Below are 14,874 nucleotides of genomic sequence, written 5' to 3' on the forward strand. Positions count from 1 at the left end.
TTTTCAGAAACCACATTCACTTTCTTTTACTGGAACCAGCGCCGTGATGAACTTCAGCCACTGGATCGACTCTATTAACCCTGTTACATAATAAAGAAACTTTATTGAACATGTGCAGAACTTCCTCGACAGGAGAAAACGTGTTGTCCAGAACCACCGGGGGGGTTTTCACTTGTTTTTATTGTAGTATTCCATGGGAACAGGCATACACCATTTTCCAAGATAAGAAAAGGTTTCACTGAATTTTACAATATGTACTTCCACCATCGGTGACTGCAGCAGAGCAGCTGTTGAAGTTCAAAAAATAAGAAAATAAAATAAAAATGAAAATGAGGGGCTTGTTTCTGTTTAACAAAAAGATCGAAAATTTAAATAAAAACAAGAAAAAAAAATCTATTTGTTGTTACTATACAATTGTCTTCACAACTGAAGAGGAGAAATCCACCCTGCACCTCCACACTGATGAAGATGAAGATGATGAGGCGCTTTGCTTTTCTGGACCAAATCTGTATTTTTATTTTAATTTTTTAGGTAAGTGCATGTGTTGGAGTCAGTAAAAAATATAAAACAAAAACAACAAGGTTATAAAACCATATCCTCAAAGCTGCTAATAACATTGAACCAGAATAAAGATGTGCAATTTTAAATTATGTGGCTAAAAAAAAGTTGTAAATATTTCCATTTACTCTCAAGTGTGTGAAAACCAAACAAAGTCACACATGTTGTTGGTTAGAGGGGTCGCAGAAAGGCATTCTGGGAGAAAAACTTAACAAAACAAAACAAAAAGAACAAGCTAAAACAGATGTAGAGGAATGAAAACCAACAGCAAAACATTCACCAAGACATCCCAGAGCTTCTTATCCATCATATCACTGATAAAGGAACACAGCTTCAGTCATGTGGCATCTGTAACTTTAAAGGGACAGTTCAATATTTAGTCAAATCCTCCTCTCACCATAATAACCCCTATAGTCACAGCAGTAGGTTCATCATCACCTTTAATTATCGGTGCATGTTGTTTTGAGACGTGAGCTGCTTGCCAAACAGTAACTTTCACCCTTTCCCTCAATATTCATCAAATACACAATCCAACAACTCCCCAAAATACTTTGAACTACTTTCTCTTCTGAAATCCCTCCGCCTTCAGGGACAGTTTTTCATCAAGCAATCTCTGCATTTCCCTCTAAAACAACTCTGTCTGGTAACGTTGTGTTATTATCTCATAGCGTGGTGAATGTGCAGCTCACAACTTGTCCACCAGAGCGTTGTGGAGTTGTTGGATTGTGTATTTGATGAGTTTGAAACCAAGAAATCCCATAATGAGCCTCCGTAGCGTAGCTCTGAGCAGCTCATGGCTCTGCTCCACCGTTCTAAAAACAGCTTGCACCGACAATTAAACACTGACTATATATAGGGGTTATGGTGAGAGGAGGGTCTGAATAAATGTTGAACTGTCCCTTTAAAGTGTCTTCTTTATAGAAAACCACCACATCTTTTTTTAACTGAAGCAAAAAACTATCAAATTAAAACATTAAAGCAGCTGTTTGGAGTAAAAACAGTGGACGAGGAACCAGGGTGGATTTCTCCGTCTAACGTTTTCTTTTTCTTTTTTTAAGAGTCTGAGAACTGCACTGATAAACTGAATGTGGGGGCTTTAAGTCTGGGGGGGGGGGTTCCCTGGGCGGGGGTTATGAGTTATCTGTCTTACTGCTGCGTGTCCTCTCCTCCTCTTCATCGTCGTCGTCGTCGGAGGAAGAGGAGTCTCCTCCGTAGGGAACGAGCCCCGAAGCATCTTCATCCACTTTACTCCTCTTCTGCTTCTTCTCCTCCTCTTTCTCCTCACACACTTCCTGCACCGGGACGACGACACAGCCTGAGAGGAGGAGAGAGAGAAACATGGAGAGACAGAGAAGAGAAGAAAAGGAGAGAAAGAGAGAGAAAGAGAAAGGGGAGGGGGAGAGAGAACAGAACCAGAAGGAAAGCCCCAATGAGGAGCCCCATGTTTTGCCCCCGGTTGGTTTTTAGAGTTGGTTTGATCCGCGGCCCGGTGGCGGGGGCGAAGGGCGGGGGGAGGAGGGGGAGATCATATCAAATGAAACGGCAGAGGCACAGGCACAGTCACAGCACAGCAGAACACATCCCATAATAGGTAGGCAGCAGCAGCAGCAGCAGGTCCAGGACACATGTTGAGAGAGAGAGAAACAAGGGGAAAGACAGAAAAACATATACAAGAAGAGACAGTTAGTCTGGCTGGTTAGAGACGTCCAACACAAGGCTCCTCTTCCTCCTCCTCCTCTTCCTCCACCAGGTGGGGGTGGGGGGTTTCATGCAACAGACAACTCCACTGTAGAAATGTCTGAATAGACCCGTTTACTGTTTGTAAACTTACGGCACTCCAGCGGCCGTCGCGCGGCGTTTCTCTTCTTTTTCGCGCCGGGTCTATTTTATTTCCTCGTCGCGAGGCTACGCGGCCCTCCAACAGGTAGAAAACTACAGAGAACTGTGTATAAAACGAATATATATTACGTTTAAAAGTGATTAAAATAAATGTCTCATGTACCAGAGGCAAAGCCAGTAGCAGTGCAACATTATGGGGTTTGTTTTTTTTACATTGTGGATCCACGATCGTGTAGTTAAACAGTTAATTGATACCATTTAATATAGTCTGCACTTGCAAACCCTACATAGTCAGCAGATTACCTGTGAAAAAGGTACTGTCAATCCATTTTAACAGGAGGGATGTAAAAATGTGTTGAGATACATAAAGTGCACTCATTTACTGCAGGCTTGACAAGGTGAAGCTGACAGCATATGACAGGAAATCGCGGGCAAAATACAAAATAAAACACCCGGGTAATTTTCTAAATAAAATACACCGTGTTTATAGTGGAGCATATTTCCTGCTTTACACCTTGAAAACGTTGTAATGGGCAGCGACCGGCCTGAAGCCAGCAGCTCGGAGGTTTTCAGACATCACTTCACCCCGTTTACACCATGGACAATGGATAATTATTATTATACTATGGTGAGTTGTAAGTAAACGTACGTAAAAGAACGTCTATGATCGTGTTTATACTATATGTGTAATGTAAACTGGCAAACGTAGCTGTTTTATTTCGCTTTGTAGTTTCTCATAGATCGCCTGTTTTGGAGGCTTTTTAAACCGAGGAAAAAAAGGCGATTTCGACTCAAACACAACAACCCGACAGTTTGATGCTTCTGGCGAAACAGCGCGTGCAGCGTTTGGATGACGTGGGCTGTAAACGGGTCTATACGCTCTCAGGCTCTCACTGAATAACGACAGAAAGAAGCGCTCATACCCGGTGAAGCTCCGCCGCTGCTGCCGCCGCCGCCACCGCTCAGACCGGTCACTTCGTCTGCGTCTCGGGGCCGTTTACGTCCGACAGGAGAAGGAGCCACGAAGGGAGGAGGAGGAGGAGGCATCAGGATCCTGTGAGCAGAAGAGAGAGACACACGTCAGGGTTTCTGCAGCGCACGAGATGCACAAAGAGCAACACAACACAACACAACACAACACAACACAACACAACGCAACACACTGAGGAAATGAGATCTATTAACGGACCTTTCTACTGCTTTTTCCTCCCCGGCGCTGGAGGCAGGAAGCGCTGAGTCCTGATGGGCCGCGGCCTCCGGAGAACGGCTGCTCGCCTGAAACATTCACATGTACACACAGGTCAAAACTTATACACATATTTTATTATTATAAAATATTTATTCATTTATTATTTATTCAAGAAAGCTTTCTGCTAAATTTTAGTACACTTGTGTCCCTTTTAATTAAGCTTCTACTGTAGCACTTTGAGATTGCTTAAATGTAAAGTGCATTATAAATAAAATGTATTATTATTATTATTATTATTATTATTATTATTATTATTATTATTATATAATAAGCCTGCTTTTTCGTGCTTTTTCAGTGGTAGCTCCTAAGCTATGAATTCAGTTTCAGTTTAGTTTATTTGAAAGGGACAATGCACATTAATAAACACATGTAAAAAGCTAGTTTTCATTGATTGCCCCTCTGCCAGTTTGTACAAGGCAACCTTTAAAAAGAACATCAATGGAATAAAATATAGTACCACATAGGGTAGAACACATACACATACTAACTGTCCGTAATACATACATAATAAATACACATTTGGACAACAATGAGCTACCCACCCTGAATACTTTTAAATCTCGCCTAAAAACTAATTTTTACTCCTTGGCTTTTAATACAGCATGAGAGTTGTGTGGCCTCGGTTTGTCTTTTATTGTATTTTTATATTTCTCAGTGTTCTATCTGATCTTTTATTGCTTTTAATTTACTGTATTTTAACTTTAACTTGCTTTATTTTACTGTTTTGTATCTGTTGTGCAGCACTTTGGTGTGTGTGTGTGTGTGTGTGTGTGTGTGTGTGTGTGTGTGTGTGTGTGTGTGTGTGTGTGTGTGTATGTATATCTCTGCAGCCAACCTGCTCTTCCTTCGCCGCCTCGTGGAAATGACGTCTGGGACTTCCTGTTTCGGGGTTCGGGTTGTTCAAAGATCCTTCAGGCTCCACGGTCTCACTGCTGCCAGGATCCTTCACACACACACACACACACACACACACACACACAAACACACACATACGTACACACACACACATACACACACTGATGCTGCAGTAAACCAGAACGTCTCAACAGGTTTCATAAACCTTTATATTATAAGTTTTAATGCCTGAACAATGAGCTAAAAACCTTTAACAGTGAGTTTTATGAGCCGTCATTTGTGTGTGTGTGTGTTCAGCTTTAAAGGGACAGTTCAACATTTAGTCAGATCCTCCTCTCACCATAATCCCTATAGTCATAGCAGTAGGTTCGTTAACTTTAATTGTCGGTGCAAGCTGTTTTTAGAACGGCGGAGCAGAGCCGTGAGCTGCTCAGAGCTACGCTACGGAGGCTCATTATGGGATTTCTTGGTTTCCCTCATCAAACTCATCAAACACACAATCCAACAACTCCACAACGCTCTGGTGGACAAGTTGTGAGCTGCACATTCACCACACTATGAGATAATAACACAACGTTACCACACAGAGTTGTTGTAGAGGGAAATACAGAGACTGTTGATGAAAAACTGTCCCTGAAGGCAACGCGCATCAGCGGTTTTGCATGAATTTCCCTCTAAAACAACTCTGTGTGGTAACATTGTGTTATTATCTCATAGCGTGGTGAATGTGCAGCTCACAACTTGTCCACCAGAGCGTTGTGGAGTTGTTGGATTGTGTATTTGATGAGTTTGATGAGGGAAAGGCGAAAGTACCGTTTTGTGAGCAGCTCACGCCTCTGCCCCGCCGATCTCAAAACAACATGCACCAATAATTAAAGGTGATGATGAACCTGCTGCTATGACTATGTATAGGGGTTATGGTGAGTGGAGGATCTGACATAATGTTGAACTATCCCTTTAAACTAAACTATCTCTTCGCTCTGTGACTGTTGCAGCTTTAATCTCTGCTCATTACCTGGACCAGATAGGGATGCGGTTTCCTAGGACACACCGGATACTGAACCATTGCCTGAGAAGATGGAGGGTTTGTCGACATGTTAGAATGACTTGAGGGACCATTTGCATTACTCCAATAACCACGGTCTCCTGGATACGCTGAATAGCCGCCAGCATACCCATTTGCTGGGTAGTTATACCAGGACGCCTGGCTAGAGTAATTGCTATTAGGTGGAAATCCATGTGCTGCGTATGCTGAAATGAAAGTATAGAGTGTGGAGTTAATAGCATATTATCACACGGATCAATAAACAGGGTGTTCAGACAGACATAGTATCTGGCCTACTGCTTCAACATGAGGTTCAACAGCGTTCAGCAGCGGTAAGACGGACGCAGTCAGCTACTACCTGTCTGACATCTGGCCACTCACTGCTGCTGGAAATTTGCCTCTTTAGATATTAAAAGAGTAAAGAAACACTCACGTTGTGTGGAGCCGGTGGCCGTGTACATCGACACCATGCGGCCGTGTTCAGCTCTCACCTGCACGACAAAAGCAAACACACACACACTGTGTAAAGAGCTGCATTTAAATACAAATAAAAGGTAAAACAGTCAAAGGTCGGGATGTCACCGTTAAAGATTGTCTTGGTACGATTATTGTCAGAGAAATCATCACGAAATTACGATTATCACAATTATTATGCATTAGGCCTAATTAATTTCACAACAACAGGGTTCCTACACATTTGAAATTTCCGAATTCCAGACTTTTTCCAGACTTCTCGGTAAAAAAAATTAAATAATTTGTGATATTTAAGTAAATAGACGTGCATAATATAAAAAAAAGCATGCAATTTATCATTTGTTTTCATTATTCTGAATGTGTATGCCATTATGCAACCAAATATACCAAAAACCAAAAATATGCAAAACAAAATATTAACCCAAATAACTTCAGATAAGATAAATAAAATAAATTTATTTCCATACAATAGTTTCCATTTTCCATACTTTTACAGACCTGGAAATGTATAAAATCAAATTCTGGTGGTGCCCTTTTCTCTCGTTTTTAAATTATTATAAATAATTTTATTTATTTATTATTTCTATGCACCTTTGGTTTGGTTTGGTTTGGTTTGGTTTGTACCTTATTGAAGTGCAAGGTTAACACTATTATTATTTTGAGATTTAGTTGTTACAGCCAGTTTTGTACTGTCTCTATTGTCAATTAATGAGTCATGTTTTTTGTTTGTAACTTGTATTCTCGTTAAACATTTGATCACAAAAGAAAAATCAAATTCCATACTTTTCCATACTTGTGTAGGATCTCTGTATGAATGCATATAATCAGTCAGTATAATCAAATTACTAATTATATACACTAAATATTAGAAGTATATATTAATGTAGGACCAATTATTAATCCCCCAGATGGAATGTCTGAATATTGTTATCAAAACCAATGTTTAAGTTTATTTTAATAGATTTTTTAGCGAGCCGTCGTCAAGGGAATCGGTCTCTGATGGACAGAACACACAGTTAAACACCTGGTTGTTGTGTAACTTTTCAGGGGTGCAAACTCATCAGGAGTAAAAAAGGTGACAAGATACTGACCCCCTAGGGGGGTCCGGGGGCATGGTCCCCCGGGGAATTTAAAAAAAAAACCAACTTTAAAGGTAAATTTACAGTCAATTTTAGCATGAGACTAGGGTCCAGATTTACTCAGGTTTGCACAGCTTTTGCTCCTGTTAAACCTGCACAATCTGTCTCTCTGTGTTTGGTTTTGAAATATGTGAAGGGGGTCTTCAGCCTATGCAGGTTTAGCATGAGCAAAAGCTGTGCAAAACTTGGAGAATCTGTCCCTTGATGTCCATCAGATGAACCTTGCAAATCTTGCCTTCAAACTAAATAAAATTTAATACAGACTGATTGGTTCATTGTGAAACATTTATTGATGTAAATGTGTTTTCTGTACGTAGGCTATGCTCCGAGGCAGCGCTGCTCTTTCTGTCCAATAACACACATGAAGCTTAAAAATGCCATAGGTTACATAAAACATAAGCGGCAATATGTATTTAAAAGATGTTCAAGCAAACGGTTCGGTTCACGGTTTTGTGGTCATGGTTTTCGGTTCGGTTTCGTATACTTTGATCGTTGGGAAAATCAATCATGTCTTGTATATTCAGGTTAAAACTGAAAGAATGAGGCAGTCTGACATCTGATCCATCATTGTGACAGTCTGAGGTTAAAAGTAGGTGAGAATCTGGCTGCAAGGGAGGAGACATTGATAGTTCCAACATGTTTTAATTTATTGGGCAAATAAAGTTATCTGACAAATGCTAAGAACAATTAGATATTCACTGAAATATATAACCTATATTTATTAATTGTGGTTCTTACAAAAAATATATCTTAAAATATAAAAGCTAAAATCTCTTAAAGCTCTGCCCCTTTAATTAGTGCATACAAAATAATTTAACTTTAGCCTACTACTTTTACAACCACATTATTTACCAGCAACATAAAGTGAAACAGAGGTAGAGGTGTCCTGCCACAGTCAGTCAACCTCCTCCTCCTCCTCCTCCTCCTCCTGCTGCTGCTGCACAGGTCGCACTGGAGCTAGTCTCGCTCGCCAGACCCTCCTCTAGAGAAGGAGACACTGGAGCTAATAAAAGCTAAACGCGCTAATCGCTAATTGGCCGCGATCGCGATCATCACACACACGCGGTCCCATACAGCACCTATACAACGCTGCTGGCGCATCATCTTGCTCCGACTCTTTCACTCGCCATGCTCAAAAAGTCGCGTTAGTTAGTTAGTCTGTATGAAAAGTGAAGCTTCAGGTGTGTATTGCTGGACAGAAGAGGAGCGCTGCCACCACTCGTTGTCATCCAGATAAGGTGCATGCGCCTTAAAGAGACAGGTGCATTGGCTCGGCTCGGCTCGGCTCGCCTCGCCTCGCCGGACCGCCCCCCCCCCTCTAATTTTTTTTTATTGCGGATTTACACGAATCACACAAATGACCAATTTGGGATCCAAAACGGCGAATTTCGCCGAAAGGTGACAAGTTTGCACCCCTGAACTTTTGTGTTTTCGTTTGTGCGCGTGATGACTGATCTGATGATGTGGTTCTGACATGATCTTTTTTTAGAAAGTGACGGTGTTTTGAAATCTTTATGATTAAATAATTGTGGAGTTTAAAACCGTGGTTGATTGTGAAAACAAGTTAACGGTGACATCCGTCCCTGGTCAGAGGTGGTTAACCTCCAAACAGATGCACTGTGGGTAATTGTGGGTAGGTGCAGAGCACTCAGGACCTATCGCTGGAGATCAGGTGGTTCACGCTACCACGGTTACTTTAGGAGGTTGGTATCAGTGAAACTACGAGCTTTAATAGTTTCACCTTCTTTTACCTCCGGTGAGTCGTGGACAGAAAGGGCTCTTTGCACAGCTCCACTACTTCCTGAACTTAATGCTGCTCCTTTGTTTCCTGTCTTACATTGTTGGACAACCTGATTAATCCAGGTGTGTCTGAGTAGTCACAATGGTTAGACACACCTGGATGAATCAGTTTGTCCAACAATGTAAGACAGGAAACAAAGGAGCAGCATTAAGTTCAGGAAGTAGTGGAGCTGTGCAAAGAGCCCATTCAGACCAACAACTCCACAACAACACAACAGTATCCATGGTGACGTCATGATGATAATCAACTCACGGTTTCCAGAAGACTCTCGGTGAGTTTCTTCGCTGCCTCCAGTCCGGCTGCGTTCGGGTGGCTGCAACACACACGGTCAGGTGAATAAACTGATTTTAACAAACAGTCTGGCTGGCTTGTGTTTAAGCTTTTGCTATGATTTCTTTGTTTTTATTTTTTGACTTTTTGTTTTGTGACCAATTCAGCTAGATCGTCTAAATCTTTAATGACTGTTATTCAACTTCCAGTTTTTATACCAGTCTGCTTAAAGGTCCAGTGTGTAATAATTGTCAAGGTTTATTGTTAAAATCTGAATCTACTAACCATGAATATATTTGTATAAGTATATAATCGCTATAAAATGAAATCTGTTTGGTTTTCGTAGCCTTATAAATACTCTTTTATATCTACATATAAGGGTCTTGCACCGCCATGTTCGTACGGCAGCCTGAAGGGAAAACCCAGCCAGTCAGAGAGCAGGTTTCACATTCATAAATAAACCAACGAATATGAAGGAGGAGGAAACAGCAGAGACAATGAGAAGTTTTTGAGTTATAAACAATTTCAGCGTGAGCGAGCGAGTGAGCGCTGCAGACTAGAATCTGAACGCTGGATGTCACGGTTTTACCAACATTTTACACACTGGACCTTTAAGTCTTTCTACGAGCTCTTAGCTTAGTCACACAGGGAAGTCGAACTGGAATCCCGAAACAAAACTTGACAAACTACCAAAAAAAGCTCAAAGCTCTGAGTGAACGTACCTGATGTAAACATAAAGAGGCTCGAAGGACTCTCGCTTCGACGCTTGTTCGATGTAACCGGAGGTTTTTCCCCTGAGGAAGACTCGAGCCCCCGTCTCCGTCTGGATGTGGCTCAGGTACGAACCGCCCGGTCCCTCCACCTTCTCGTTCACGTTGAACGACGGCAGCGCCTGGTCCAGACCCACAAAAATCTTTGTGTGCACAAAACTCTGAGGACGAGGAGACAAAGTGGTTTACTGACGTCCTCTGGTTGTGTGTGTCGACAGCTTAACGTTCACTAAAGGTAGAAGAAGCTTTGTGAGCAGATGCAGTGATCCGGGGCCTCCGCCTGTAGACCCAGATGTTCTCTCTGCTGTTCATCTGGGAGGTGAGTATCAGTGAGAGCAACATAGTCTTCTCTTGCCTCACTTTCTTTTACCTCCATTTACAAACAAGAACAATAACAATGACTTTATTCATCCCCAAAGGGAAATTCATTAGTCTGTCAGCTCATCTACCATTTGAAGAAGAATTAAAAAGTCCTGACAACTCAGATATTTAAAGGGATACGCCAACATTTTTTTCGTGTCTCGCCTCACTCCCGAGTCCATGACCAGCAGATAGACACCATCCTTTCGACTGTGCGTGCAGTAACAAGGGAGATAGAGCCGTATCGCCCGTAATTAGCTTAGCTCAAACACTGGAAGTGTATGGGTAGTGTTAGCCTGCCTGCTACCCGAGCTGAAATCAGCAGTCAGAAGCTGATTTCATTTTAGCTCTAAACTCTGTAAATATATCACTTTATCCACATTTCAAACATGTTTAGGTGAGAAAGTAGCCGTTTAGATCAGCAGTGTGTCGTTAATTTGTCTAAATACCGGCTGTTTACAATTTTGTTTGGACGAATTCGGCGCTACTCAAGCTAGCCGTTGTGACCAACGCACTTCCGGTTACTTTCACAAAATAAAACACCCGTTGCCCTTTACATACAGAAAACCATGACGATAGAATTTGTGCTTTTACTTTGAAACAGGAAGCTAACCTACCCTCGATGTAGCTAGCTTGAACCAAAATAAAGCGTCTTTGCTTGAACCCTCCGTTTTGACCGATCTCGTCCCGTTAGCGGCATTTGACCGCTCAAGATGCCTTACCAGAGAGTTTTGTCAGCTCTGAGACGAAGATCGGCCCGCCGGTTTCCGTTTAGAGTTGCTGAAGAGTTTATCTGATGACTTTAGGTGGAGGCAGGCTAACACTACCCATACACTTCCAGTGTTTGAGCTAAGCTAATTACGGCGATACAGCTCCATCTCCCTTGTTACTGCACGCACAGTCGAAAGGATGGTGTCTATCTGCTGGTCATGGACTCGGGAGTGAGGCGAGACACGGAAAAAAAATGTTGCCGTATCCCTTTAACCTGTGATGTTTTTCACTGGTTAAATAAGAAAATATGAATGAATGAGTGTTGGAAAATATTCAAGTATTTTATCTTTCTATTTTCTATGGCGAAGATGAAACTACGTGCAACATATTCTCCACTAGTGTCTGAGGAGACATCATGTCCGCCTACCCCTGAATGAGGCGCTGCGGGCCGGTGTCCTTGTCCCGGCGCCGAGGCGGCGTTGGGCGTCCGCGGCCCCGGGGACGGAGCGACGGGCCGAGGAGGCTGAGGGTAGAGCGTGAGCGGAGGCATCACGGGAACCTGCTGTCCCGACGCTGCCGAGGCCCTCAACACGTCCTCAGAGATGATCTCCTTTATCCTCAGCACGGCCTCTGGTGAGCAGACGGGGCAACGTGGACGTCAGCTCACAACGATTTTCACATTTCACATTCAACAACGACACATTTTTACTAGAGATGCACCAATCCGGGATATCGGCTATTGACTAATTAGCTGGATCGGATATCGGATGAATGCGGCCGATCCAGTCATTAATATCATACACAGCAATACAGTTATAGCGACCTAGTGTTATTTATTTATTTTTGCTGCTAATGTACACTTTGTTATTTGTTAATAATAATATTGAGTACATTTATATCTGTGTTAATTTGTTACCTTTTTTAAAGCAGAAGTAAGCGGAATATTTGTGTTAATATAAGTCTTAAATAGTTGTATCTTCCGACAGCAATCACTTACATAGAGTGTTTGGTCTGAAACACGGGTCTGTCAGTCACTCTGCTCTGAGCCGAGGAGAAAACTTTCCTTGTATCCTACAACCTTTATCCAATGAGGAGAGAGAACGGCATAAAGGGGCAGTCCTCTCTGTGTGTGCAGCCAAGGGATGCGCGTGAATCGCTTACTTCTGCTTTACAGGGATGCAAACGGGTCAGGACCAAAAAAGAGAGGAATTTCCGGGGGGGGGGGGGCGCTCACCATTAACAAATAAGTACATTACAATATCACGGAAAAGTCAATTTCCAGTAGTTCAACCCCAACTAAGTATTGAGTGCATATAGATGGACATAGTTTTCAGAAGGCCAACATTTCTATATTAAAATGCTTTTTAAAAAAATCCTTTGCAATATTTCCATTTTGGAGATACTGATTTTTAGGTCTTCACTGAATGTTAGTCATAATTATTACTATTAAAATAAACTAAATAAATAAAGACATGAGATGTTTCATCCAGTGTGTAATGGACATATAGCCCTATATAATGTGTTAGTTTCACTTTAATTGAACACATTCTACATCGCGGAGGCGACGTCTTTAAGGCTTCCTTCACCTCTGAAACGGGGCATGTCCGGTGCACAGCTCCACGGACATGCACCGTTAATATAATACATCCATGACATGCACGGGGGGAAAAAACAGCGTCGCCGTCGCACCGACTGCACGCGGATACGCGCCGCTTAATGAGCGCGCATGTCGCGCGTCTACGTTTGAGGTCGGCTGTTATCAGTATAATCAGAGACAACCATGAATGAGTTCGCCTCAGTTTCACGTGATTGTCACTGTCAGCCTGTTAGAAAAACATTTTACTGACCCCAGCTGAGACCCCCCCCCCCCCTCTCGAAAACAAAAACTCTTCGCAGTGATGTTGATAGGTTTTCAATGTAGTGAGTCCCTGGGACCCACAGGTGGTGATTTGGGTGGGTCCCTGGGAAATTCAATGGGTCCCCAATAGGGTTGTCATAATACCAGAATTTCTGTAAATTTCCACGATTCTCGATACTTAGCTATTATACCACAATTTAAAAAAAAACTAGGGCCTAGGGATGCAAATTATCGATTAATTCATTAATCGATAGTTGATGGACCTCATCGATTCATTAACTATTTACTGATGAGCAGCTATTTTCCTGAGAACCTAAATTTAAGTTTAAGTTTAAGCTCAACATTCCTTATACAGGACTCTACACTAGTATTTGTTAGTATATTTTTAGAGCACAGCACAATGAAAAATGTTTAAGTAACACGTTATTTAACCTTTTAAATAATGTTGGAGGGTCCATGTGACCCATTTTTACATTTAGGAACAGTAAAAACACCCTAAACATTTTTCCTCTGACTTTAAATTGAACTTGTTCTTGACCAACACAATATTTGATACAGATTAAATGGTCTTTCCTGCCACTACACTATGATGATTACTGTATTTACTTAAATCACAGCAGCATAAACTGATTTGTTTAACTCAACCTGATGTAAACATTAATAAAACTCACACAGGCAGCCCCATGTTGTCCCTGTGTGATCAGGGATGTGATTGGCCAAGGACAAAAAAGCAGGAAATTATACGGACCCATAGCGCGACCATGGGAGCGCGACACGGCAACAGTGCAGCCATTACACACAATGACATAAGGAGAGAAAAACCTTAAAAACAGCATGTCAATCAATAGGTGCAGATATTATTACAGTGTGTGTGTGTGTTGTAAATATCACACACACTGTCTGAGAGCCAGAGAGACAAGAGAGAGAGAGACAGTTATGGCAGGTGGAATTAGCACTTGATATTGAACTTATTTAAAAGGAAAACAAACATGCAGTAGGCTACTTGGCTCCATTTTAATATTTAATGATGGAAAAAAAGTTCTTGAACCATTGAGACCGTCCAGCCAAATGTGTGGTACATGTCTAATATATTTTGTAGCTGCTTAAGTAAATTTAAAAGAAAGAAAGAAGCAGATTTAGTACTGACTGAGGTTCCTATCATTGTAATGGCAAGAATGGCTGGAGTGTATGAAACTTAAACTGAACTCAGAACTGGTCTAGTGGGGAGCTGTGGCTGGACAGCCCCCTTTACAGCAGGTAGCACACGCACGCACACACACACACAGACACCTGTTGCTGCGCTGTCTCTCTCTGTCCCTCGGATCTCTGGACTGTTTTGGGCTCTAAGCATGGACGGCCCAACCCGTCCGGACGCGCTGGTTCGAGCCGGGTTCGCGCCGAGAATATGACTCGGTGAGGCAGGCCTTTTTTTTTTTTTTTTTAACGGGTTCGGACTGAGAATTAATGCTCGTCGTAAATGTAAACACACTAACGTCAGCGCGTCACGTGCAGCACCACGCCGCTCCAACAAACACTACGGCGGCAAAAAAAAAAAAAGAGAGAGAGAGAGAAAAAACTAACGACTACTACGTCTTCTTGTTAGTTGCTGCTCAATGGTCGGGCAAGATCAACACCTATGGCTGTGTGGGTTAAATGGTGGATAATGGCCGTCCGCCGGTCATTCCCATGATTTTAAACACGAGTTGTTGTTAACAATGTATCATTTTTCATGGGAAAATGAGGTGCGTCCCCGGGACGCATGGATAGTGAGTTTACTGCGTCCTGTTAGATTTTAATGCGTCAGGGACGCAGGACGCGTACCTAGCAACATCACTGCTTCGGATCTGAACAATTCACACAAGTCACCTAATTGGTCATGAAAAAAGCGAGTTTCGCTTTTCAGCGCGCTGTTTGCATCCCTGGCTTTAACAAGGCTAAATGTTTA

At 42.2% G+C, this 14,874-nt stretch overlaps 1 protein-coding gene across 1 annotated transcript in view; it reads right to left on the minus strand.

Moving 5' to 3' along the window:
* Positions 1–162: 162 nt before the first annotated feature.
* LOC146989386 (KH homology domain-containing protein 4-like) overlaps positions 163–14,874 on the minus strand; it is a 17,396-nt gene continuing 2,684 nt past the window's right edge. Inside the window, exons 6-14 of the mRNA XM_085804709.1 lie at positions 11,499–11,701; positions 9,953–10,161; positions 9,213–9,273; positions 5,980–6,037; positions 5,517–5,752; positions 4,482–4,589; positions 3,587–3,672; positions 3,315–3,451; positions 163–1,831 (exon numbers count right to left, since the gene is read on the minus strand). Coding sequence (XP_085660835.1) covers positions 1,689–1,831; positions 3,315–3,451; positions 3,587–3,672; positions 4,482–4,589; positions 5,517–5,752; positions 5,980–6,037; positions 9,213–9,273; positions 9,953–10,161; positions 11,499–11,701 — 1,241 coding nt within the window. The 3' untranslated portion in view covers positions 163–1,688. The remainder of the gene's footprint in view (positions 1,832–3,314; positions 3,452–3,586; positions 3,673–4,481; positions 4,590–5,516; positions 5,753–5,979; positions 6,038–9,212; positions 9,274–9,952; positions 10,162–11,498; positions 11,702–14,874) is intronic.

This window comes from Trachurus japonicus, chromosome 3 (genome assembly GCF_045865225.1).
Source record: "Trachurus japonicus isolate A0001 chromosome 3, Traja_1.0".
Classification (NCBI taxonomy): Eukaryota; Metazoa; Chordata; class Actinopteri; order Carangiformes; family Carangidae; genus Trachurus; species Trachurus japonicus.